This window comes from Dama dama, chromosome 1 (assembly GCF_033118175.1).
Source record: "Dama dama isolate Ldn47 chromosome 1, ASM3311817v1, whole genome shotgun sequence".
NCBI classification, from domain to species: domain Eukaryota; kingdom Metazoa; phylum Chordata; class Mammalia; order Artiodactyla; family Cervidae; genus Dama; species Dama dama.
The window spans coordinates 47,828,591-47,854,605 of record NC_083681.1 but is presented as its reverse complement, the minus strand read 5'-3'; the positions used below and the strand labels follow the sequence as shown (position 1 = coordinate 47,854,605).

At 39.4% G+C, this 26,015-nt stretch overlaps 2 protein-coding genes across 10 annotated transcripts; both read left to right on the top strand.

Annotated features, from left to right (window-relative positions):
- The first annotated feature begins 4,976 nt into the window (after positions 1–4,976).
- Positions 4,977–5,939, top strand: LOC133054165 (olfactory receptor 52B4-like). Its single transcript, XM_061138938.1, has one exon. It carries the CDS (start codon positions 4,977–4,979, stop codon positions 5,937–5,939), a length of 963 nt encoding a protein of 320 aa, XP_060994921.1.
- A 5,579-nt stretch (positions 5,940–11,518) lies between these two features.
- Positions 11,519–25,968, top strand: TRIM34 (tripartite motif containing 34). Of its 9 annotated transcripts, XM_061148661.1 has the most exons (10): positions 11,564–11,731; positions 16,124–16,245; positions 18,647–18,824; positions 19,158–19,637; positions 20,255–20,350; positions 21,214–21,444; positions 22,536–22,558; positions 24,014–24,114; positions 24,402–24,428; positions 24,691–25,968. In XM_061148661.1, the coding sequence occupies exons 4-10, from the start codon at positions 19,218–19,220 to the stop codon at positions 25,260–25,262; spliced, it is 1,470 nt and encodes a 489-aa protein (XP_061004644.1). In that variant the 5' UTR covers positions 11,564–11,731; positions 16,124–16,245; positions 18,647–18,824; positions 19,158–19,217; the 3' UTR covers positions 25,263–25,968. The 9 variants fall into 9 exon arrangements, with proteins under 9 accessions (XP_061004635.1, XP_061004694.1, XP_061004644.1 ...); XM_061148670.1 differs by lacking the exon at positions 16,124–16,245; XM_061148680.1 differs by lacking the exon at positions 18,647–18,824.
- Positions 25,969–26,015: the final 47 nt, after the last annotated feature.

Below are 26,015 nucleotides of genomic sequence, written 5' to 3'. Positions count from 1 at the left end.
GAGATTTTGAAGACAGTTCAAAAAAATAATGTTAAATATCTTAATGTCTTTCACATTACAGATAGCAATGATAATGGGCTTCCCAAGGGGCTCAAGAGGTGAAGAATCTGCCTGCCATGCTGATGACCTGGGTTTGATCCCTCGGTCAGGAAGATCCCCTGGAGAAGGGAATGACTACCCATTCTTAATATTCTTACCTGGAGAATCCTGTGGACAGAGGAGCCTGGCTGGCTATACAGTCCATGGGGTCACAGCATCAGACATGTCTGAAGCGACTTAACACCCATGCACTCATTCACAGTAGTAAAATAGTTCAGTTATATGGTAGTATATGGTTAATTTTTTAACTGCCAAACTATTTTCCAAAGTAATTATACCATTTAATATCTTTGTTATCATTGTAGAAGTTATTCTGCATCCTTGCTATAACTTGATTTTGTTTCCCTTTATGTGTTTTAATAGATGTATGTAGTGAGGTATCTCATTGTGACTTTAATTGTTGCTTATTTTCTCATTACTGAGTTTTGAGAGTTGTTTTTTATACATTCTTGATATGTTTCTCATTATATATATGCTTTGCATATATCTTCTCCTAATATTTGTCTTTCCTATTTATTTACTCTATTTATTAAGAGTCTTTCAAAGAGGATGAGTTCTTCATTTTAATAATGTCCAAATTAGCAAGTTTTTCTTTTATGGATCTTGATTTTGATGTTTTATCTAAGAACTTTCCTAACCAAAGGTCACAAAGAATTTTTCTTTAGTTTTCTAGAAGTTTAGATTTTATACTGTCTATGAACCACTTTGAGATTTAAAAAAGAAAATAGTGCAAGGTATGTGTCAAAATCCATGTCTTTGTATATGGATCCAATCATTCCAAGCACTATTTGTGGAAAAGACATCCTTTTCCAATGAATTGGCTTTGTAGCTTCGTCATGTCTCAATTGATCACATATATGTGAATCTTTTTCTGGATTCTGTCCTTTCCCATTTATCTACTTATCTATCTTGATATCAGTATTATATGTATCAGTTATTGTGGTTTCATAATATATCTTGAAATAAGTTAGTATTAAGATTTCTATCTTTTGTTCTTTTCCAGGTTTGCTTTCACTGTTCTGTATCTTTTGCAGTCACATGTGCTGTTGTTCCTTGATTGATCTCATTGTGATCTCTGTCCACATGGTCTTTTATTCATCTATTCTAAGCTTTCTGAATGGCTACTGGGTTCCAAGAAGGCAAATGAAAGCTGCAAGGTCCATATGCCCTGGAATTCACACATCACTTCAAACTTATTCTGTTGATTAAAGCAACTCACAAGGCCATCTCTAATTCAGAGGGTTGGAGAGTAGGCTGCTGCTCATGTATAGGGGAGTGGCATGTGTGTACAGCAGATGGAACAATGATTGACAGCCATTTTTGTACATGGTCAACCACATTTGGTAAATTAGCAGGTTGATAAATGTTCAAAAGCTTTCTCTGCTGGAAAGATTATGAGAAAAAAGACGCTCTTCCTGGAGTAGGTTGCCATGTTCTTCAGGGGCTCTTCCTGACTCAGATTGAACCCATATCTTCCTCATTGCAAGCAGATTCTTTTATCACTAAGCCATTAAGGGAACACCTATACATTGCTAGTAACAATCAAAAATGGTGCAATCACTATGAAGGAATTTTCAATATCTAGTAAAACTAGTGTATAAATGCAGTTATTGTTTGACCAAGGTAATTGTGTTTCTAGTAATTAACCTTAAGATTTATTAATAGAATTACCCAACTAAAGAAGAAAGAAAAAGTGAAAAGATTCTTTGATAATAATGCAACCATATCACAAGATTGCATGTAGCTGGAATCCCAAAGTGAAATGAGAGAATGAGACAAAATTCTGGAAGTAATTATTACTGAAATCTGGCAGATTAGGTAAAAATCGTAAATTTACATGTTCAAAACTCTCGAAAAACTTCAGAGTATAAAAACAAGAAATGCTACATCTAGATACATCACAATCAAATTAAAATTAACATAAGTTGAAAACACTCAATGCAGTTAAACGAGGCAGGGAAACGAAATACAAATGTCCAAGTTAATAAAGACTCACGACTCCTCTATAAATCGTTAAGCATGCACTTTTATATTGCCTCAGGTAATAGTTAAACATAATTCATGACTCAAATTTGAAACTTATAAAAACTCAGGGGGTGAATATTTTATAACTTCAATGGGATCCTTTTCATGACTAGCAAAACTTGAAAAATTGGTGCTGTCAAATTGCAACTATTTATATTCCTGTTGAAAATAGATTTCATATTAATTAAAATGAGCCTGTAGCAAGGCTAGATTAGGTGGAAAAGGCTTTCATATCAGAACAACCTGAAAAGAGCAAAAATGAGAAGTTGAAGAAAGAGTGGCAGATTGGCAATGGTTATAGTGATTTAGCCCACTTGGGAAGAGGGTGAAGCTGGTAGAGACAGCTCTGTCCCTGGAGTCCTGATGTGCTTCCCTCAAGGGCTCCACAAAGGAAGATAAACAGCCCTACTCCTGACCCGTCACATAACAGATCTCCTGCCTGTCTGATTGTATAGTCTCAGCCTAAGGCTGGTGAGTGAATTCAACATCTGTTGAGTGGGTTGTTTTCCAGAATCAAGGAAGGACTGTGTGTGTATTACTTGCTCTATCATGTCCAACTCTGAGACCCCATGGACTAGCTCGCCCTGCTCCTCTGTCCATGGAATTCTTCAGGCAAGAATACTGGAGTGGGTTGCCATTCGCTTCAGGAGATCTTTCCGACTCAGGGATTAAACAGAGGTCTCCTGCATTGCAGCAGATTCTTTACCATTTGAGCCACAAGGGAAGATGCAGATAAGGACTAGGCTAGTGTCATGTCCCAGACAGGCCAGCAGGGACAGGACTCTTGGAGACTATTGGTATATGTGGACAAGGAATGGTAAAGACTAGAGGTGCAGATCTGATTGGCGATAACAGATGTGGGGAATGGAATCTGGAAAGGGATGTTGAGAGCATGTAGGGGCTAGATGAAGGATACTGAAGTGGGGTAAATAATGAGAAACAATTCAATAAATGACAAATATCCTAATAATTAGATGAGAGATGAGAAAACAGAAAACATATTTACTTAGACTATAGTCTCCTCTTGGAAAACTATGAAAGGAGCCCTGAAAATGGCAGGAGACTGTGGTCACCTACCCTATACCAGACATTTTAAGGAGCTTTGAGGAAACAGTTAGGGAATCTTGAAAGATATGAGAACTAGGAGACAATTTTCCTCCCCAGAATGATAAATCAGAGGTACCAAGAGGAAGAGTTGGAGTGGAAGAAATAATGAACATAAAATATACCTTAGCCACTGAGCTAGATATTTTAAGATTTTCCTTAAATATTCTCAGAAACCCCAAGAAGAGGGTATTCATTGTTTGGCTCCATTTCTCTTCATTCTGTGAAAGGTGGATAGCCATGGCTGTCTTCTCAGAAGTATCATCTGGGTCCATTACACCTGGAACATTTTACAAAATTCGTCTACTTACATATCCACCATGCTCTCAAATCATCTGTCCAAATAGGACTCAGGCACCTGGTATGACGCCTGAAATACAGTCACTGCTCAAAATGTACTTGTTGAATGATTAAGCTCATGAATGAAGTAAAGTGTTTAGTAGGAAATAATTGATGAAATCATATGTTCATTTCTATCAACTGAAGAATCTTCCACATACCAACTACTGCAACCAACCCCCTGCCCTCCAGCAATAAATTGTTTCTTTTTTCAATGTCATTTATTTCTAAGTGTAGCCTTTTAAAGTGGGAACATCAGGGGTGCCTCATCTCTGCCATGGAAACCCTGTCTATGTAACCCCTTAAAACCTTCATGACTCCCTTCACAAGTAAGCAAACTGTAGGTAGTGAAGTCAAAAGATTTTAAATTCATTTCTATCAAATTGTTGATTGTGAAATTTGACAGGTGATTAATGTCTCTGAGTCTCACTTTTCTTATGTGTGGAACAGAGATAGCATCCACTTCCTAGACTGGATATCTACTTCCTACATAAAGAATATATAACATGTAACCTGCATACTATAATCCCTGGTATAAAACAATGCTTAATAAATATCAGTGATTTTTTGTGGCTTTATTATATTTAGATCCATTCTACTTCTGGAATATAAATAATCTTTTAGCACCAGACTCTTCAGTCAAGTACTAATAAACTTTCACAGACAATCATTCTAAACTAGAATAATTGTTGTACACTACTTGCTTCAAGACATCTAATGGCTACTCCCCACGTAAAAGATGGAGTCTAAGTGTAAGCTGTGATCAAGGCCTTTAACAGTCACAGATATCTGCCTGTACAACCCCCTATGAAAATCTTAAGTACCTGTTACTATGTGCTGTAAGTGTTCCAGGAGCTTCCTTTATTGCAGAGATCTATATATTTACCTTGTGTTGTGCTATTATATGTTTCACTTCTCATTCATAATTTATGATAAGCTCATCATTTCAAGGTCAAGCTCAAGTATCAATATGTTAACAGGTTTATCAGACATGAATACTGATTTCTTCCCTGTACTTAAATTTTCTCTTTGGAAGAGAAATACATATAATAGCATCTCTTTGTTTAGTTGGAGGTAAGTGTAGTTGGCTATCACTCAATGGAATGCAGACCATATCCTTTCACCTTTGCCTGTTTCCTATGATTTGCATGTTCAAAAAAGATGGAGAGTGTGAGATAGGCCAAAAGCTCCTGGTCTATTTGTCACAGAGTATGTTTGTATGGTGGTGGTGGTTTAGTTGCTAAGTCGTGTCTGACTCTTGTGACTCCTTGAACTGTAGCCTTCTGGACTCCTCTGTCCATGGAATTCTCCAGGCAACAATACTGGAGAGTGTTTGTATGATTCCTCTTAATAAGTATATTAAAGAATATATATTTTCCTTGATCTCTGTGAATAGGAAGTGCAGTCCCATGTCATCTGCTCCAGATGTGACTGCTTCTAACCACAGCAGTGTCAGTCACACAGTCTTCCACTTGCTGGGCATCCCAGGCCTTGAGGACCAGCACGTGTGGATCTCCATCCCCTTCTTCATGTCCTATGTCATCGCCCTGCTTGGGAACAGCCTGCTCATCTTCATTATCTTCATGGAACGGAGCCTCCATGAACCCATGTACCTCTTCCTCTGCATGCTGGCTGGAGCAGACCTTGTCCTCTCCACATGCACAGTCCCTCAGGCCTTGGCCATTTTCTGGTTCAATGTGAGGGAGATCGCCCTGGATCGCTGCATCACCCAACTTTTCTTCATCCATTCCACCTTCATCGCTGAGTCGGGGATCTTGCTAGTAATGGCATTTGATCGCTACATTGCCATATGCTACCCTCTGAGATACACCAGTATTCTTACACACACACTAATTGGCAAAATCGGTGTGATTGCCTTTCTGAGAAGTTATTGTACAATTTTGCCCATAATATTTCTTTTGAAAAGGTTGACTTTCTGCCAAAATAATGTCATTCCACACACCTATTGTGAACATATTGGCTTGGCCAAATATGCTTGTAATGACATTCGAGTGAACATCTGGTATGGGTTTGCTATCCTCATGTTAACAGTGGTCCTAGATGTCCTATTAATTTTTGTTTCTTACGTTCTGATTCTCCATGCTGTCTTCCACATCCCTTCCCAAGATGCTCGTCACAAGGCTCTCAACACGTGTGGTTCCCATGTCTGTGTCATCATTCTCTTTTATGGGCCTGGAATCTTCACAATCCTTACTCAGAGGTTTGGCCGCCACATTCCACCTCATATCCACATCTTGTTGGCTAATGTCTGCATGCTTGCTCCACCTATGCTGAATCCCATCATTTATGGGATCAAGACCAAGCAAATCTGGGAGCAGGTAGCTCATGTGTTGTTTATAAAGCAGAAATAACTTTAGCATAAGATGTGAGTTTTCAGAAGCTCTAGCTATCTGTGAAGAAGTCTATGGAAGTGGTGGGAGGGATCAGCTGAAACACTGGGAAATAGCTCAGTGAGTCCTGAGAACAAGTTCACCAATGAGATGGCAGGATTTAGTCTTCTGTTGTCAAAACAACCTGGCAGAGTGAAGCCATGTTTGACTAAGCAAGCAACGTCCGTCAAAGACCCTGGAACAGGATGGATTGATTTTCAGAAGTCATCTATCCTTAATGGCACTATAGTATAATCTTCAGAATTAGATGAAGTGCGAACAGTGCTCTAGCTTAGGATTTTGCTCAGCTGCACCTGACTGAGTTTCTCCCGCTCTGAGACAAACCTCTTTTACATACAAACCTCTGTGCCTCACTGTCTCTCATTCTAGCTACATAACATTCTTAGAATCAGTGATTCCTGGATTTTACAGTTATTCCTATTATATCATAATTTATATCCTATCGACATGCATGTCTATAATAAGAGGATGTAAATACAAATATGTGTGTTTCATATTTTGTAGAACAACTCTTGAGGAGACTGAGGAGATTGAGAATGATCTGAGAAAAATAGCATATTGTCCATAGTTCTATTTTAATACTTATTTGACTAAAATCTATAGTTTTTGTAGAAAACATTAGAAAAAAGAAAAACATGAAATGAAACTCATGGACTCATAAACTTAACAGCCCTCAAGCAATTTTATCATTAAAATTTTTTTCCGTAGTTGTACATCTGTTTTTATATACTTATATATCTATGTCTGTCTCCATCTATATCTAAATCTATATCTTACTCTGTGTCTGTACTTTATTTCCTTCTGAATCTATTTTTAGCTTTATCTATCCTTTTGCTATAAGGAAACATTATGATACATGTATAGATGTGTAGATTATGGATGATACTATATACATGGTCTATAACTTATCTCTTTTTCTGGCAGAATATTGCTGATACTGGGAACAAAAGTCAACATAAAGCCTGACTTTTTGCCAAAATAATTTCATTCCACACTCCTATTGTGAACTTGGCTTGGCCAAGTTTGGTTGTAATGACATTTGAGTGAACATCTGGTATGGGTTTTCAATCCTCACGTTAACAATGGTCTTTGATGTCCTATTAATTTCCAATGTTTATGAATTTATAAACTCATTACTATCTTTATATAGTATTTCATTGCAAGGCTTTACAATAACTTATTTAGCCAAGCATTCCCTTTTTAAATCCTTTTACCTGGTATTATGACTATATATTCACAAATTTAAGTCTCATTCAATTTGTTATTTAAATACACAGTCCAGGTGTGTTCTAAATAAATTATTTTAAGTATTGTCTTTTAAAATAAAATGCAAATGCTAGATGTAAGACAGTTGGGAAATAGCAAAAATATTTTTAAAAATTCCTAGTCAGGAGAAAACTAATGATAGCTTTTCTTTATGTTATCCCACCTTACATTCTTTGTTCCATGGATATGTAATTTCATACATTTTCAATATTATCGTCTATTTAGAGCTTTCCATTTTTAACTGTATATACAAGACTTCTCTGAACATAACTAAGCTTGTTCTGATCTTCCAATTTTTATTTTAAGAATAAAGTCTCAGAAATGCTGTTGTGGATTGATTGGATTTTTAATGAATCCTATAAAATTACTCTCAGAAAAGATTCATAATGTATCTTTCTGCACTAATAATGAAGCTGAGTATTTTCATTTTGAATGAATTTCTTAATGAATTTCATTTCATTAAGAACAAAAATGATATTGTACTATAATTTTAATTTATTTTTAATTGCTATTGAGATTAAACCTCTATTGGAGAGTCATATTTCATCTTATGAAGTAATGATAGCTACCATTTGTTAATGACTTGTGTTACAGCTCCATGCTAAGCATTTTATGAACATTACTTCACATCGTCGTCATTTGGACCCCTTAAGACAGTATTACAGTTGAGGAAATGGAAATCTACTAGGGAAAAGGCAAAAGCAGGAACAAATCTTTTTCTTTTGTCAAGTTTGTTTTCTTGGCTATTAAATCTCTGAATGGTTCTGATTGTTTCTGCTTTTTCCCATTGAAGTCTGGAAAATTCTATGTTGTCCTTATTGCTCTTTATTATTTTTTACAAATAACATAATACTCTGTGTTTTCACTGTCACATTTTGAGTATTTGCTTATTTTTAGTTGTTAATATTTTTATAAACTGTTTTAAATATTAATAGCTATGTGTAAGTTTTTTCTCTTGTGTCATTTTTTATTGGTTACTCACAGAAAATTCTCCTTAAGCTTGAAAGCTTTGAGGCTTTGAGTATTATTCATATCTGTCTACTTTCACTTCCTCATCCTTAAATTAGGATTATTTAATCAACATTATGGAGTTCATATGAAGATTAAATAGGCTAATATATGTAAAGTGCTTAGAATGGTGTCAGGCATATAGTGTTATATGTATTTGTATAGTGTTATATGTATATATAATAATTATTATATTTTTGTTTGTCTTAAGACATCTTTATTTCACATTCAGCAAATTTTTTTTAAAAGTTTTTTATTCTGAAGTAATTATAGATTAATTATCACTGATAAATAATTAAATGTGAGTTTTTATTTCTCTAGAGTAAATGCTCAAGCACACAATTCTGTGTTGTAGGATGTTTGTATTTATTTTTATAAGAAGACACCAGACTGTTTTCCTGAGTGGCTCCATTTTTAATATTCCCACCAGCAGTGCATGAGTGATTCAGATCTTCCGTTTCCTCACCAACATTTGGTGTCATCACTATTTTTTATTTCAGTTAGTTTGCTTTTCACTGTAGTTTTAGTTTGCATATTTCTAAATGCTAATGATGTACATTTTTCATGCTCTTGTTTGTCATCTGAATACTCCTCTTTAGTGAAATGTCAGTTCATGTGTTTTTTTTGTTTGTTTGTTTGTTTTTAGGGCTCTACCAGGTCTTGGCTATGGCACATGGATATTCGATCTCCATTGCAGCATGTGGTATCTTTGCAGCATGAGAATTCTTAGTTGCAGCATGTAGGATCTAGTTCCCTGGTCAAGGATTAAACCTGGGCCCCCTGCCTTGGGAGCATGGACTCCTAGCCACTGGACCACCAGGGAAGTCTCATTGCCTGTTTTTTAACTGGATTCTTTTTTTCTTTTTAACTGTTAAGTTTAGGGAGCTTTTTTAAAAATATAATCTAAATAAAAGGCATTTGTCACATGTGTGGTTTGCAGATAGATTTTCCCAGACTGTAGCTTGTCTTTTCATCTTAACAGAGACTTTTTCAGAGTAAATGCTTTTAATTTTTAAAACTTCTTAAAGTTTTTTAAATTGATAAGTCTAATTTATTAATTTTTGCTTTTATGAGTTCAGCTTTTAGTGTCCCCTGAAAACTCTTTACCTACCTCTAGTTTCCATGGATTTTCTTTCTTACAAAATTTTTCTAAATGTTTTATGAATATTTATTTTATATTTAAGTCAGTGATCAACTTTGAATTAATTTTTGTATAAAGGGTTAAATTTAGGTCAAGACTCATATTTATTTATTTTTTCCCTTTGGATGTTCATTGCTTCAGCACAATTTGTTGACAAAAGCAATTATTTCTCCACTGAATTCCATTTGTGCCTTTGTCCAAAATCAGCTGGGCATATTTCTGTAAGTCTGTTTTTGGTTTTTGTCATTTGTTCCATTGATCTGTGTGTCTATTGCCCTGCCAATGATGACTATCTTGTTAATGACTACTGGTTAATATAGCCAAATATTAACCTTTAACATGAAGTACAGTGACTCCTCACACGTTAGTTTTTCTTTAATTGTTTTAAATATTTTAAGTCTTTTTTTTCTTTCCTTATAAATTTTGGAATAAGTGTATCTATATCTACAAAAAATTCTTACTGAAATTTTGATAGAATTTTGTTAAATATGTATATATCTATTCTGTAAAAATTGATATCCCATCTCCCTCATGTTAAGTCTTCAAATTCATAAGTCTGTTATGCCTCTCCATTTATATGCTTCCTTTTATTTTTTATCAGCACTTCCTAACTTTCAGCATACATATTCTATCCATAGTTTTCTAACTTTATACCTAAGTACTTTTTTCTTTTGCTCTAAGTGTTATTTGGATGTAAAAAACAGCATGTGTGAGCATGAAACATAGGTCATAACTACTGATCTATTTATCTAAGTCTATAACTTGTTGTCTATTGATTTTATTCTAGTTTTTATTATCTAAATGGAAAAGGAATAATCACTTTCTTAAAAGTGGTCAAAGGATAGGTCCACCTATAATAGATACAGAAATTTTTACAAGAAAGTTGTTAAAATTTCAACAATTTGGGGGACTCTCTTCCTGCATTGGATTTGTCCTTCGTCTCTGAGTCAGAAGATGGGAAAGGGCAGAAGGGATAATTACACCTTGGAAAGCAGTTTCCAAAGGTGGCATTTTTTCTTATGTTATGTGCTCTCCAAGAGTATAGGAGAACCCAGGATTTCCTCAATGGATACAGCACAAAAAATTAGCCCAGGGACTTCTCTTGTGGTGCAGTGGATAAGAATCTGCCTGCCGATGCAGGGGACACAGTTTCGATCCCCAGTCCAGTAAGCTTCCACATGCTGCAGAGCAACTAAGCCCATGTGCCACAGCTATTGAGTCCATGCTCTAGAGCCCACAAGTCACAACTACCGAGTCCGCATACTGTAACTACTGAAGTCCATGCGCCTAGAGCCCGTGCTCTGCAACAAGAGCTACCACAAATGCCTGTGCACTAAAATGAAGAGTAGCCCCCACTCACTGCAACTAGAGGAAGCCCCCACACAGCAACAAAGATCCAGTGTAACCAAAAATGAATAAAATAAATACATTTTTAAAAAGGGATTTTTTTTAAAAAAGTAAAAAAAAAAAAAAAAAAATCCTTTAATTGTATTTCCTCAACAAAGCTAAATAAATAAAACTTTTCATGGAGACATAATGTGCTAGGATTACCCTGTGCCCAAGAAGGTGGGAGACTTTTGATAGGGGCTTCTCTGCTCAAGATTATTCCCATCAGGTGTGGGTTCAACTCCCATCTCCTAGGAGATGGTGTAATGCTTTTGGGGAGCAAATAGAACATTGGACAGGAAGGGTTGATTCAAATTGGTTGACTGGGGGACTTTCCTGGTAGTCCAGTGGTTAAGACTCTGCACTCCCAAAGCAGGTGGCCCAGGTTCGATCCCTGGTCAGGGGACTAGAAGATTGAAGATCCCATATGCCACAACTAAGATATATCACAGCCAAGTAAATATATTTTTTTAAGATGGTAGACTGATTGAGGGCCTGTGCACAATTATGAAAGTGGTGGAGACCCTCCACTTCTAGCTGGTCTAGGAAACAGAGCTTCTCGACCTCAGCATTTTGGACAGGACACTGTTGTGGGGGTCGTCATGTTCATTATAGAATGATTGGCTGCATCCCTGGTCTCTGTCCACTAGATGGCAGTAACATCCTCCACAACCACATTTGTCACAGAGGCCAAAGGCCCCGCCCCTCTGGAGAACCCCTGGCTTAAAGCATTACTCTCACCAGTGGCCCTAAGGGACCCTTGCCAACTTGGCCCAGAGTTCCTTCCGTCTTCCTCTTCCTGCCAGGCCAAGATTTCACTTTCGTTTCTCTGCCAGCTCCTCATAAGAAACTGCTTCATGCAGACAGCCTTGTTTGGTGAGTGAATTCTGATCGTGATGGCCCCTGCTTTTCTTCACCACTGAAACCAAGAAGTCTTCTCTGGAAGCTGAAGGTGTGTGGGGAGGTTTGTGGAGGCACAGAGGGTAGGAGACTCTGGAAGGAAAGTACGAGGCTTAATTGGATGAGTTTAGATTGTGGCCCAGGCTTGCTCCGAAGGTCAAAAAAGCCAACTTGCAGGCTGTCTGCTGAGTGCAGACAGATGGCAGCTCTGAGTCTAGAGAAAGAACAGCCTGGAAAGAAGTGAGTGTGGAAGAGGCGGAGGGCCTTGCTTGCTTCCTGGAGGAGCGCTTATTTCTCCAGGCTGAGTCCATCCGTGTCTCTTTCCTATACCATAGCTTTGATTGTCTACCTTCCTGAGAGGAAATAGAATCCTCTCTCTCTGTCTCTGTGTGTGTTTATCTTTCTCTCTCTGTGTGTATGCTTCTCATAAAGAGATGAACAGAAAATCTGCTCACCTCCACCTCCTCAGAGGAAAACACGGTGAAGGAGGTCCCTGTTTTCCAACTGTGTGAAGCCCTAGCTTCTTGTATGGAGCATCAGACAGAATGGAGCCTTGGGAGCATGGCCAGGGGCAATGTTGAAGTTGATCCTTTCGCCCTCCTCCTGGCACCACTGAGGGGCTGTCTGTGGCCCTCCTGACATCCCCTCAGCTTCTGTCCTGCCTGAGGATGGCAGGTTGGATGTTATGACAACTGCCCACCCCTGTGGCTTCCACTTATCGTGTGTCCCGCTGAGGTCCAGTCTCAGGAATCTGCTCGCCCTTCCCTAAATAGACCTGCTACTCTCTCTTCAGTAGTCTCTCCTGCCTTGGAGCTTTTCTTCCTTCTTCTTCCACTTAGGCACACCTTTGCAGTAATTGCTCCCTCAATTACTTACTATTTACAATAGACCACTAATTAATAAGGAGTTGATTATTGCTCAGAAGGAGCCCAGACTCAGTGGTCTTACCAGGAAGTTTCCTCTTATTGATTGACACTAAGGATGTCCCATCTTAAGCTCACATTTCACAGTGACTGATATCTTCTTTTATTGCTATTATCCTATCTTATTTTTATTTTAAAATTTATTTTATTGAAGTGTAGCTGATTTACAATGTTGTGTTAATTTCTGCTAGGCAGAAAAGTGATCCAGTTATATATATATATATATTATTTTTTTATATGCCTTTCCATTAGGTTTATCATAGGATATTGAGTATAGTTCCCTGTGCCATAGAGTGGGACCTTAATGTCCATTGATAGAAGAATGGATAAAGAAGCTGTGCTATATACACACAAGGGCTGATGTCTTACTTACATTCTGATACATGGCCACTCTGTTCTATGTGCCCACTTTTTAGAAGTCTTTGTTACTGCCTTTCTGTGAGTCTATGCCTTACTCTTGAATAGGATCCACTTCTGCCCAGATAACAGTTGTCTTCTCAGGGTCAAAAATAAGATGCCATAAATAGGAGGAAAATGGATTTATTCATTTGTTGTTAAGATGTAATTCATGGAACTAAAGCAGGCTGCTGGCTTTTAAAAGTACAGTGAATATCCATTCAACATACAATAAATGTTAAATACGTATAGTAGCTTACATTATAGCTGGGAAGAGATAAACAAACAAAACTAATGTAGTATATAAGAAGATGATTAATATTATGGAGGAACATTTTTAAAATGTTGACTCAGGTTGAGGGATCTGCAAAGACCCAGTAAAGGTCTTTGCAATTTTAAGTAGTGATCTTGAAGCCTCATTGATTTATTTTTTACAAATTTTGGTCACACACTGTGGCATGTAGGACCTAGGTTCCCCAACCAGGGATCGAACTTGCATCCTTTGCATTGGAAGGTGGAGTCAACCACTGGACAGATAGGGAAGTCCCAAAGGCCTCATTGTGAAAAGATAATTGAGCACAATCTTACGAATGTGAGAGACTTAAAGGCCTGCTTTTCTCACTGGTAGTTCCTGACTCAGGAAACCCAGAGAAGTGTCTGGGATGTTGTCTAGAAGCTCTTAGGGCCATTCTTCCCTGCACTCCACTTTCTAGAGAACTTTAATTTTACTATCTAATTTGCAGAGAAGCATAGAGTTTACAATATCACAAATCCACTTGAGAAGACTCAAGTGTAGGATTGACACCATGGCAGCTATCTGACTTGGGAGTTCTATCAGGTAGATACTTCTTGTATTCCCTTCTCCTTGTCCCTGAAAGATGGCTTCTGGGCTCTTGGGTCATCCTTGAGTCTTGGTTGGATCACTGCCCATGTTTGGGGGCTCTGGCTCCTCTGCACCTTTCTCCTTTTGCAGCCATTATGGTGGCATCCGCTTTGACATCAGTTCCTTGCAGCCAAATTCTAAATAGGAGGTCCAAAGCCCCACAGTAGAATGCATGTTCTACTCTTCTCTCCTCTGTAGACTCTTAGTTTTTCTCAGTATTGAGTGGATTCTGAATAGAACGAAAACATATCTTGCCAATGTTGGCTCATAGCTTCAGTTGTAAGCTAGGATGGACCATGTCATATTATGTAAACCCCTGGCCTTGCCAGTTATCAGAGCCTGATCTGACACATAGTCAGTGCAGCCAGGAATTAACAACATATGGCCTTTAGACAATTTTCAGTATCTCTACCATTGGCTAGATTATACCCACCAGCTTTCCTTCTCACCAGGTTCACTTCATGGATGATTGGTGAAGTGGACAGATTTCTAGACCTAAACTTATCTCCATGCAGCTTTCATCATGCCCCTCTCCCTGACTTTTTAGAGCAAGGGTAAGTTTATAGTTTATGAATCCCTCAGATCTTTGTTTCAATATCAAACCTTTGCAACTGTGTTAGTTTCCTAGGACTGTCACAAAGAAAAATGTGTCACAAATTGGGTTGTTCAAGGAACAGAAATTTATTTTCTCACAGTTCAGGAGGCTAGAAGTCCAAAATCAAAGTGGTGGTAGAGTTGTTTCTTTTCTGTAGACTCCAAGGGGGACTCTATTCCATGTTCATCTCCTAGTTTCTGGTGGTGTTCAGCAATCCTAGGCATTTCTTGCCTTGTGGCTGCACTACTCCAATCTCTGCCACCATTGTCACATGGCCTTCTTTCCAATGTGTCTGTGTGCTCTCTCGTCTTCTTAAAGGATATTGGTCATTGTGTTTAAAGCCCACTTTGTGTCAGTGTAATCTCATCTCCACTTGATTACATCCGCAAAGACCTTATTTTCAAATAATCTCACATTCAAGCAAGTGAATGTATTTGCATAGGGGACAAAGAATCCATCATAGCAAGTTCCAAGATATTAATACCTACTGAGATATTCCTTTATTTTTATTTTTATAATTTTTTGCTTCGCAGTTCCTTGTACATAAGGAGTCCAGGTTCTGAGAGTCGGCATCACCATGATACCACTCTGTGACGGGACCTCTGACTAACCACTAGCGCTAGTTTCAGGTCTGGTTTGCCATTCCCACTCATGTATCTTAGCAGGGCAGAAACCAACAGGTTCACTTAGCCTAGCAGGGGCATAGAGGAGAGGAGACCCAGAAGTCAGTATGGCTGCCTCTGGCGGGCTCTCAGTGAGGGGCCATATTGTGGTACATCATCTCTCTCTTCAGGTCATTTGCAAGAGAACAAGATCAGGTCTGTATGTATGAAACTAATGTAGTTTAAGTAAGTTTTGTGCCAACAGACTGATTACTTTGTAAGAACCAGAAGCATAGCTTCCAGGACCCTATAGGTGACCCTATAAGAGTCACAACTTCTTTGAGGAAGCTGAGGTCTCTGTTTACCAAAAATAACAAAAGTAAAGAACTAGGAGAAGGTAATGCCAATGTCTTCCTTTTTACAGGAAGAAAAGACTTAAGCCTGATGATAATCCTTCATCCCCATATACACAGTCTCTAACTCCCAAGCCTGTCATTTTAATGTCTCATCTCTCACTCTCTTCTGCTTCTCTCCATTGTCTCCATCAACTTGTCCCACGAACTTCCATCACTGAAGCTCTGCTCTTTGGAAGGAGACTTCACATCATGTGTGTGTGTGTGTATGTGTGTGTGTGTTAGTCGCTGAGTCGTGTCTGACTCTTTGCGACCCCATGGACTGTAGCCCACCAGGCTCCTTTGTCCGTGGGAGTCTCCAGGCAAGAATACTGTAGGAAGTGTAAAATTTCTGGTCCCTTCTGGGCTCTTGCAATGCCGAAAGCCTGGTAGCTCTCTGCATACCAGTCAGGCTGACATTTTAAAGCAGGTCGAAGATGCCGTGCCTTTCACTAAAAGGACATTGACATATGTGACTTCCTCTCTCTAAAATATTTTTTTTGTCTCATTTCATATTCCCTTCTCATCATTCAGCTTTGCATTCAAATCTTACTTATTCAGCGGCAATATCTTTGATATTTTCCTATTTGGAAAATTATTTGATATCTCAGAAATATGTACCTCTAGGTGATAGTGTTTATCACACTCACCAGGCCTCTGAAAGAGGACCCTGAAGACACTATGAGTGAAGTGAGTGAAGTCGCTCAGTCATGTCCAACTCTGCGACCCCGTGGACTGTAGCCCACCAGGCTTCTCCGTCCATGGGATTTTCCAGGTAACAGTACTGGAGTGGGTTGCCATTTCCTTCTCCAGGAGATCTTCCTGACCCAGGGATTGAAACTGGGTCTCCCGTATTGTAGGCAGATGCTTTACCATCTAAGCTACCAGGGAAGTCACCCCAATTCAACTTACTGATTTGAATGATCTTTGTAAGTCACTTGATTCTATTTATGCATCTGAATAAAGGGAGTACTCATTTCACAAGGATTTTTGTATGCAGAATAAATAGGTTAGAGTGACTTATAAATTCTAACTGGCTAGACAATTGTTACAGCTATGAAAAGAAGAGAAGCAAAAGGCGAAGGAGAAAAGGAAAGATATACCCATTTGAATGCAAAGTTCCAAAGAATAGCAAGGAGAGCTAAAAAAGCCTTCCTCAGAGATCATTGAAAGAAATAGAGGAAAACAATAGAATGGGAAAGACTAGAAATCTCTTCAAGAAAATTAGAGATACCAAGGGGACACTTCATGCAAAGATGGGCTCAATAAAGGACAGAAATGGCATAGACCTAACAGAAGCAGAAAATATTAAGAAGAGGTGGCAAGAATACCTGGAAGAACTATACAAAAAAGATCTTCATGACCCAGATAATCACAATTGTATGATCACTCACCTAGAGCCTGACATCCTGGTATGTGAAGTCAAATGGGCCTAGGAAGCATCACTACGAACAAAGCTAGTGGAGGTGATGGAATTCCAATTGTGCTATTTCAAATCCTAAAAGATGATGCTGTGAAAGTGCTGCAGTCAATATGTCAGCAAATTTGGAAAACTCAGCAATGGCCACAGGACTGGAAAAGGTCAATTTTCATTCCAATTCCAAAGAAAGACAATGCCAAAGAATGCTCAAACTACCCCACAATTGCATTCATCTTACATACTAGTAAAGTAATGCTCAGAATTCTCCAAGCTAGATTTCAACAGTATGTAAACCATGAATTTCTAGATGTTCAAGTTGGATTTAGAAAAGTCAGAGGAACCAGAGATCAAATTGCCAACATCTGTTGGATTATCGAAAAATCAAGAGAGTTCCAGAAAAACATCTATTTCTGCTTTATTTATTATGCCAAAGCCTTTAACTGTGTGGATCACAACAAACCCTGGAAAATTCTTAAAGATATGGGAATAGAAGACCACCTGACCTGCCTCTTAAGAAATTTGTATGCAGGTCACGAAGCAACAGTTAGAACTGGACATGGAAGAGACTGGCTCCAAATAGGGAAAGGAGTACATCAAGGCTATATATTGTCACCCTGCTTATTTAACTTATATGCAAGTACATCATGAGAAATGCTGGGTTGGATGAAGCACAAGCTGGAATCAAGATTGCTGGGAGAAATATCAATAACCTCCGATATGCAGATGACACAACCCTTATGGCAGAAAGTGAAAAAGAACTAAAGAGGCTCTTGATGAAAGTAAAAGAGGAGAGTCAAAAAGTTGGCTTAAAGCTCAACATTCAGAAAACTGAATTAAGATCATGGCACCCGGTCCCATCACTTCATGGCAAATAGATGGGGAAACTGGAAACGGTGAGAGGCTTTATTTTCTTGGGCTCCAAAATCACTGCAGATGGTGACTGCAGCCATGAAATTAAAAGACACTTACTCCTTGGAAGATAAGTTATGACCAACCTAGATAGCATATTAAAAAGTAGAGACATTACTTTGTCAACAAAGGTCCACCTAGTTAAAGCTATGGTTTTTCCGGTAGTCATGTATGGATGTGAGAGTTGGACTATAAAGAAAGCTGAGTGCCGAAGAATTGATGCTTTCGAACTGTGGTGTTGGAGAAGACTCTTGAGAGTCCCTTGGACTGCAAGGAGATCCAACCTGACCATCCTAAAGGAAATCAGTCCTGAACATTCATTGGAAGGACTGATGCTGAAGCTGAAACTCCAATACTTTGGCCACCCTTTGCAAAGAACTCACTCCTTGGAAAAGACCCTGATGCTGGGACAGATTGAAGGTGGAAGGAGAAGGGGACGATAGAGGATTGGATGGTTGGATGGCATCATCGACTCAATGGACATGAGTTTGAGTAGACTTCGGCAGTTGGTAATGGACAGGGAGGCCTGGTGTGCTGCAGTCCCTGGGGTCACAAACAGTCAGATCCAACTGAGCGACTGAACTGAACTGAGACAATTGTTAGTCATAATATTACTTTCCTCTTATAATGTTTATTCTGTCTGTTGGTGTCTCTGGGGAGTGAGTATAAATATGTGGAAGGACTCCTTATGGAAAGGTATATTGGGAGAGACAGATGGAAAAATAAATTGATCGATCCATAGATAAATCTTCACTGGAAACCTATCTGTGGTCCTAAAGCTCACCTGTAGGAGAACAGCTAATTAATGGAAAGAAAAGAGGAAATGCTGATTTTTTTTTTTTTAAAGGTCGAATTTCCTCTGGAGAAGTGAGAAGATCCTTTATGTATTCATCAAATGTTATGTTCCCTGTGCTAGGCATTAGTGATACAGCAGTGAATAAAAACAAGTGCCTAATCTACATTTTCGGAGTAGGATACTTCAAGAAAGGTATCATATATTATGCAGTGATAATAAGAAAAAAATGGTAAGTGCACACAAAGTGATGTATTGATGCTTGTGCTGTAGATGAGCTAATCACATAAGGCCCTTCAAAGGAGAGGCCATGTAAGGAGTGAGTCAGATGAAGCATAACAGGAAGTCATGCAAATATCAAGGGAAAGATCATTGTAGGGTGAAAGAAAAGCAAACTGCAAAAGCCCTGAGGCCTTAGAGGCTTTCCCAGGCCATTAAATTCCATTTGTTCCTTCTTGTTCTTCAGTATTTCAGTCTTAATCAGCCTTTAATGTCTGCCTGATTGAAATCTTTTTTATCTATGCCAGTCTTACATATCTCTCTTCAATCTGCCTAACCATCCCAGAATCCTTAAGCAAGAAGAGCTCCAGAAGTTTGGACAGGAGGAAGCCAGGGAGCAGCTGCTATGGCTTTAAATACTGTGGTGAACCTACAGGAAGACTTATCCTGTCCCATCTGCCGGGAGCTTTTAACAGAACCCCTGAGTCTAGGCTGTGGTCACAGCTTCTGCCAGGCGTGCATCACTGACAACAAGGAGACAGATACCAGCCTAGGAGGGGACAGCAGCTGTCCTGTGTGTGGTACCCGGTACTCGCTTGGAAACCTATGGCCTAATCAGCATCTGGCCAACATAGTGAAGAGACTCAGAACGGTCAAGTTGAGCCCAGAGGAGGGGCAGAAGACAGGTCTCTGTGTGCACCATAAAGAGAAACTCCTACTCTTCTGTAAGGAAGATAGAAAAGTCATTTGTCGACTTTGTGAACGATCTGAGGAGCACCACGGTCACCACACATTCCTCATGGAAGAGGCAGTCAAGGAAAGTCAGGTAGGGCCCAGGACGGAAATTAGTACTTGGTGGAAAACCTCACGTTTTCATTTGCTCTGTTTGGCACCATAGTAGTGAGCTCTGTAATCTCCGATGTATGTCTCTTACTGTATGTTCAACTTCCAACGTCTCAAGGACATTTCTGTGTTTTTCTTTGGTTATATAAAGGGGGAGCCAAAAGTATAGATTCTTGGCTGAAAGTGAGAGGATTTCTTCTTTTGTCTCTTGTTTTATTGATTGGCAATTCCTTCACCAGATTAGCTCTAGTTGCTGAGATTAGCTCTCAGCAGAATGGGTGCTGTTGAAGATTGTGGACTGGACATAGAAAGAGTGTCAATGAGAAAAAAGGACATTCCTTGCCAGAGCAGAATCAATAATTATGCTAAAAAAAGACAGAGAATTGGCAAGGATAGTGACTTTCACCACTTAGGAATAAACAATGCATTTACCTTCTCAGATATTCTTCCATCCCATGCCATCAATTTTAATAATCAGATTCAAACTGGTTTCCATAAACTGGTCTCTTCTGAGATCAACATGATTTCTTCCCTGTTTATTCTCTGTCCAGGTGCTGAAAAAGCCCAAAGTTTGATGCTAATGTGGTTCCTCCCTTATAGGAGATGCTCCAGGCAGCTCTGATGAGGCTGAGGAAGGAGCAGCAGAAGGCTGAGAAGTTGGAAGCTGACATCAGAGAAGAGAGAACTTCCTGGAAGGTGGGAGGAGACTCTTCCTAATGGATTTCTGAGTTAGGAGTTGGCACAACCGTCTGTCCTGTCCTAATCATGAGGAAGCCCCTTCCTCTTGTTGCCTGGCATTGAATGAGTCCAGGTGCCATTTTATTTGTTCTCTCCTTTGTCCTTTCCCTGTGGAAGTAGGGGCTAGAGAGTGGATATGTTTCAAACATACACAGAGCTTTGGAATTCAGCGTGAAGACTGACTTTATGGTGAGTCTGTGTTGTTGTGCTCAGTTGCTTCAGCGTGTCCAACTCTTTGCAGCCCTCTGGACTGTAGCCTGCCAGGCTCCTCTGTCCATGAGATTCTCCAGGCAAGAATACTGGAATGGGTTGCCATTCCCTTCACAGGGGATTTTCTTGTCCCAGGGACTGAACCCAAGTCTCCTGAGTCTCCTGCATTGCACACATGTTCTTTGTCACTGAGCCACCAGGGAAGCCCTCTATGGTGAAGAAGTCTGGAGACCTCTGTCCTTCATTCCTCCTGCAAGACATCTTCAATGGAAGACAATGGGCAAAAGACTGAGCTTTTTCTCAAGGTTCAAACTTAGGGACTGTAGTAGCGCAGGGAGGCATGAGTGTCTAGGACAGCTATCCACAACTCAAACCTCACTCGGGTTTTACATTTTGGTTCAGGGTTGGCAGATAAGATTGCCTGAGACCTTTTTGATCTGTACTGAAGGGAAGATAATAGGCAAAAATTTAAAAAGCTGAGCTTTCCCCAAAATTGCTTGCCTACTTTAACTCCCCTCCTGGTAAGAAGCCCCTGAAAAATATTTTTCTGGCTCTTAATCCCTTATCCAGCTGACAGATTCATTCCCTCTTCCCCTTGTCCAACCTTACAGTATCAGACTCAGACTGAGAGACAAAGGATACAAACAGAGTTTAATCAGCTTAGAAGCATCCTGGACAGTGAGGAGCAAAGAGAACTGCAGAAATTGGAGGAAGAGGAGAAGAAGACCCTGGATAGCTTGGCTGTGGCTGAGGCTGAGCTGGTTCAGCAGGGCCAGGTGCTGAAGGAGCTCATCTCAGATCTGGAGCGCCGCAGTGAATGGTCAGCTGTGGAGCTGCTGCAGGTGAGGAGGGCCATCCAACCTTTGGTTCTGAACCCATGTCAGTTACCTTCTCATCTGTGTCCTTGGCTTCTAGTCCTGTTGCTGTCGCTAAGAGGCTCCTTTGAAATATTTATCAAGCTTATTTTCACTTATGTTGATGGCTTTTCTAATGTTGAAGCAACCTGGCATTTCTGGGATAAATTCAAGTTGACTATGATGTATAATGGGGCTTCCCAGGTGGCACTAGTGGTAAAGAACCTGCCTGCCAATGCAGGAGACATAATAGATCTGGGTTTGATCTCGGGAATGGCAACCTACTCCAGTATTCTTGCCTGGAGAACCCCATGGACAGAGGAGCCTGGGAGGCTACAGTCCATAGAGTCGGAAAGAGTCAGACATGACTGAATTGACTTAGCATGCATGGATGCATGATGTATAATCTTTTATATTTTGCTGGCTTAAATTTTCTAGTGTTTCGTTGAAAAAGTTTCATATTTATATTCATAAGGGATATTAGCCTGTAGTTTACTTTTCTTGTAATATCTTTGTCTCATTTTAGTATCAGACTCATGGCCTCATGGAATGAGTTGGGAAGTATTTCCTCCTCTTCTGTTTTTTGGAAGAATTTGTGAAGTATTTGTATTATTTTGTCTTTAAAATTATCAGAATTCACCAGTGAAGCCATCTAGAACTGGACTTTTCCTTTGGAGGAAGTTTTTGATTTTCAGTCCAATCTCTTCATGTTTTAGGTCTATTCAGTTTTTTTATTTCTCTGTGAATCAGTGTGGATAGTTTCTGTGTTTGAAGGAATTTGTCCATTTAATTTACATTATCTAATTTGTTGGTATACAATTTTTCATAGCCTTTATAATCTTTTAATTTCTGTTAATTCAGTAGTACTGTCTCTTCTTTAGTTCTTGTTTTAGTAATATGCTTCCTATGTATTTTTTTCTTGAGATATCTAGCTAAAAGCTTATTTATTTTATTGATTTTTTTCAAATAATTTCAAATAATTTTGACTGCTCTGCTTTTCTCTATAGTTTTCCTACTCTTTCCTTAATCCTACTGCTTTATTTATTCTCCTTGACTTGTGTTTTCTCTCTTCCTCCTAGGACATGAGTGGAGTCATGAAATGGTGAGTATGGGTGATCAGGAGTCATGCTCATGTGGTATAAAGAAAGATTTGTAGCCATGAGAGTTATCTGGTCAATCAAAATGAAAAATCTTCCCAACCAATGAAATTTTGATGTAGTATTATTTTAAATTGTGGTCATAGATGAGGATTTTGGTGTTCTATGTCTTTTGAGAATGAGCTGGATTCTATGTTAATGGATTCGGTAGTTGGAATTCACAGAGTTAGGGCCTGTAAGGGTAAAGAGGATAAAGGATTTTACTATCAGATTCTTGTGACTTCACTCATTTAATTCACCCTCTGTCCTTCTTTGGTTTCTTTATTTCACTGGTGCTTGTGTTAGCACATGGGCCTTGTCAAGCCCTAAAATAGTTATGCGGGTCAGCTTTAAAGAGGAAAAAAAAAAATTTGTTTTAAACTTTGCCTACATAGAAGTAGAGTGGGACTGCGTCATTCCACAAGGTTCTCTTTAGATTTCTAAAAGCAGACCTGAGCCTTGAGGTTATTGTTTTGACCCTGGTGGCAGTAATTAATCTTTTCCTAGTCACACATTTTAGAAACTTATATGGGAAAGTGTAGTCTTTGTGTCTAAAGTTTGCTGATCCATCTAGCAGCACCAAACTCTTTACAAACACATGAAGTTCTAACCACTTTCCGTTCAGTAGTCGTAACTTCTCCTTTGCCAGAAGTTTTTAACTTTTTCCCAGAACTCCTAAAAATCTCCAATGTTGTTTGTAGGCCACACCCCTGGAAGTAAAGCTTCGAACCAGGTCACAGGCTTATAGGCTCTCCAAAAATAGACCCATAAAAACACAGTCAGGATCTGTAGCCTCCCTACTGATCTGCCTGGGAACATCCATCTGGGAGACCCATTGTGTATGATGACTTTTCCATATTAGTACCATTTTAGAGGTAGCGAAGGGTTTCCCTGGTGATTCAGACAGTAGAAGAATCCACCTGCAATACAGGAGACCTGGGTTGGGAAGACTCTGGAGGAAAGCATGGAGGAATACTCACTCCAGTATTCTTGCTTGGAGAATCCCCATGGACAGAAGAGCCTGATGGGCTACAGTCCACGGGGTCGCAAAGATTCGGACGTGACTGAGCAACTAAGCAGAGCAGAGCACAACACAGAGGTAGCAAAAGCCCTTCCTATACAGTATTTCACCTAGTTTCATATTCATTCCATGAAGTATCGAAAGAAGGATTAATATGTTCCATTTCTAGAAGGAGACAGGTTTTTATTTTATATTTTCAAGTGAAGGTCTTCTTCCTAAGTGAGCAGGTAGACATGAGCACATTTCTTTTGTCTGCAGTGTCAGAGCCATCATGTCTCCCCTCCTCGGGTTTCTCAGGGAGGAAGGTTTAAGTGCATCAGTTCATGGAAGGAGAGGAAGGCAGTGGTATTAAAAGGATGGAATGTAAGAGATGTAGGGTCAACATTTTTGTCATCTCTAGGAGTAAGATCTGGACACTGAAGAAGCCAAAAACGGTTCCCAAGACACTGAAGAATGTATTCCGGGTTCCAGATCTGCGTGGAATGCTGCACATGTTTAAAGGTGTGGAAGCCAGGGCAGGAGTGTGGATATGGGATTCTTGTGGTGCCAGGGACTAAATTTGGGCACAAGTCGGGGTAGAAAGAAGGAGGGTGTTCAGAGAAGGGGTATTGCTGAAGAGGACGTGGTCATATAAAGGGGAGAATGGCTAGGTTTCTGGTTCATCCTCTCATTCACCACTTCATAGTTTCACAGTGGTCCTACCCCCTGCCCTCACCCTAGAAAAGAAGTAGGTATCAGTGCTTAGCCACTTGCATCAATCAACATCATTAAATCTTTTATCTTTTCAGAGCTAACACGCGTCCAGTGCCACTGGGGTAAGAAGATTTATTGGGTCTTCAAATTACTGTGTCCTGACCCCATTTCAGAAGTTTGCGGTTTCAAATAGATTTGGTCATAGCCCCACGTGTTCACTTCCTGATACATACATATAATATGTCACTCTAATGTTTGAACCCTTTTCCCCAGTCCATCAACACAAGTTCTTCACAGTCAATTCCCAAGTTCCCTCTTCACAATGTCACTGGATAAGCTTAACCTATATTTAATTCATGTTTTGATTTTTTTTTTCCTCTGCAGTGGACATCACATTGAATCCCCTCAACCTAAATTTGAATCTTGTCCTTTCAGAAGATCAGAGACAAGTGCTATCTGTGCCAATATGGCCTTTTAAGAGTTATAATTATGGTATCTTGGGCTCCCAATATTTCTCATCAGGGAAACACTACTGGGAAATAGATGTATCCAAGAAGACTGCCTGGATCCTAGGGGTATACTGTAGAATACGTTCCTGTAATATAAAGTTTGCTGTTCAACAAAGCACGAATTATGAAAATGCTTACTCCATATACAAACCTCAATTTGGCTACTGGGTTATAGGGTTAAAGGACAAATTTAGGTATGAAGCCTTTGAGGACTCTTCCACTGCTCATCCTGACTCAAGAGTCTTGACTCTTTCCATGACTGTTCCTCCCCGTCATGTTGGTGTTTTTCTAGACTATGAAGAAGGCACTGTCTCATTTTTCAATGTCACAAACCATGGGTCACTCATCTATAAGTTCTCTAAGTGCAACTTTTCTCGGAATGCCTATCCATATTTCAATCCTTGGGACTGTCCGGCTCCCATGACACTGTGCCCTCCAAGTTCCTGAAACTTCTGTTCCCTCTCCCACTTCTGATAGTGACCCTTGCCTTAGATTTCATCTGCTATACCTGAGCCCATCTGTGCCATTCACACCATCTCTTCCTTCCAGTCTCCCATCTCTACTTTAGAACTTGTGCTCATCTTTGGGATGCAGAGTGAATCTGCTTTGAGTTAGCAGACATGCTTATTTACCCATTGACTCTCTTTTGTATTCTCAAAGAGAGACCTCTAATCCCTTCTGAAGACAAGACAGTAATGGTATAACATCTTTGCCCTCATAATCCTCCATATATTTCTTTTTTGATCACCAACATAAAGAAATATGGCAAAGCCTGTCTGCCACCATCTATGATATCCAGGACAACCTGCAATCACTCCCCACCCACTACCATCGACTATTTGAGTGAAGGTCTGTTGCCCAGGACACACTCAGTTCATCAAAGGGTCATGGAAAGGAAAACACAAACAATATCTGTACACAGAATAACAATTTTATGTTCAGAGTGTTGGAGTTCTAATCCTCTCTTGACTTTTACAAGGTGTGTAATGATGAAAAAATTCTGAGCTTCTTTTACTTAAATACAAACTAGGGTTTAAAACTGTGCCTTAACTTTTAAGATCATTGTGTAAAACTAAATGTCAGTGTAAAACAACTATTTAAGTGTCCTGCATAATTTAATAAAGATTTGCTCTGTGATTACTGAAAAGTATAAGCTGTGTCAATGTCCTGTGTACATATTTGTGCCCTTCAGATGAACAA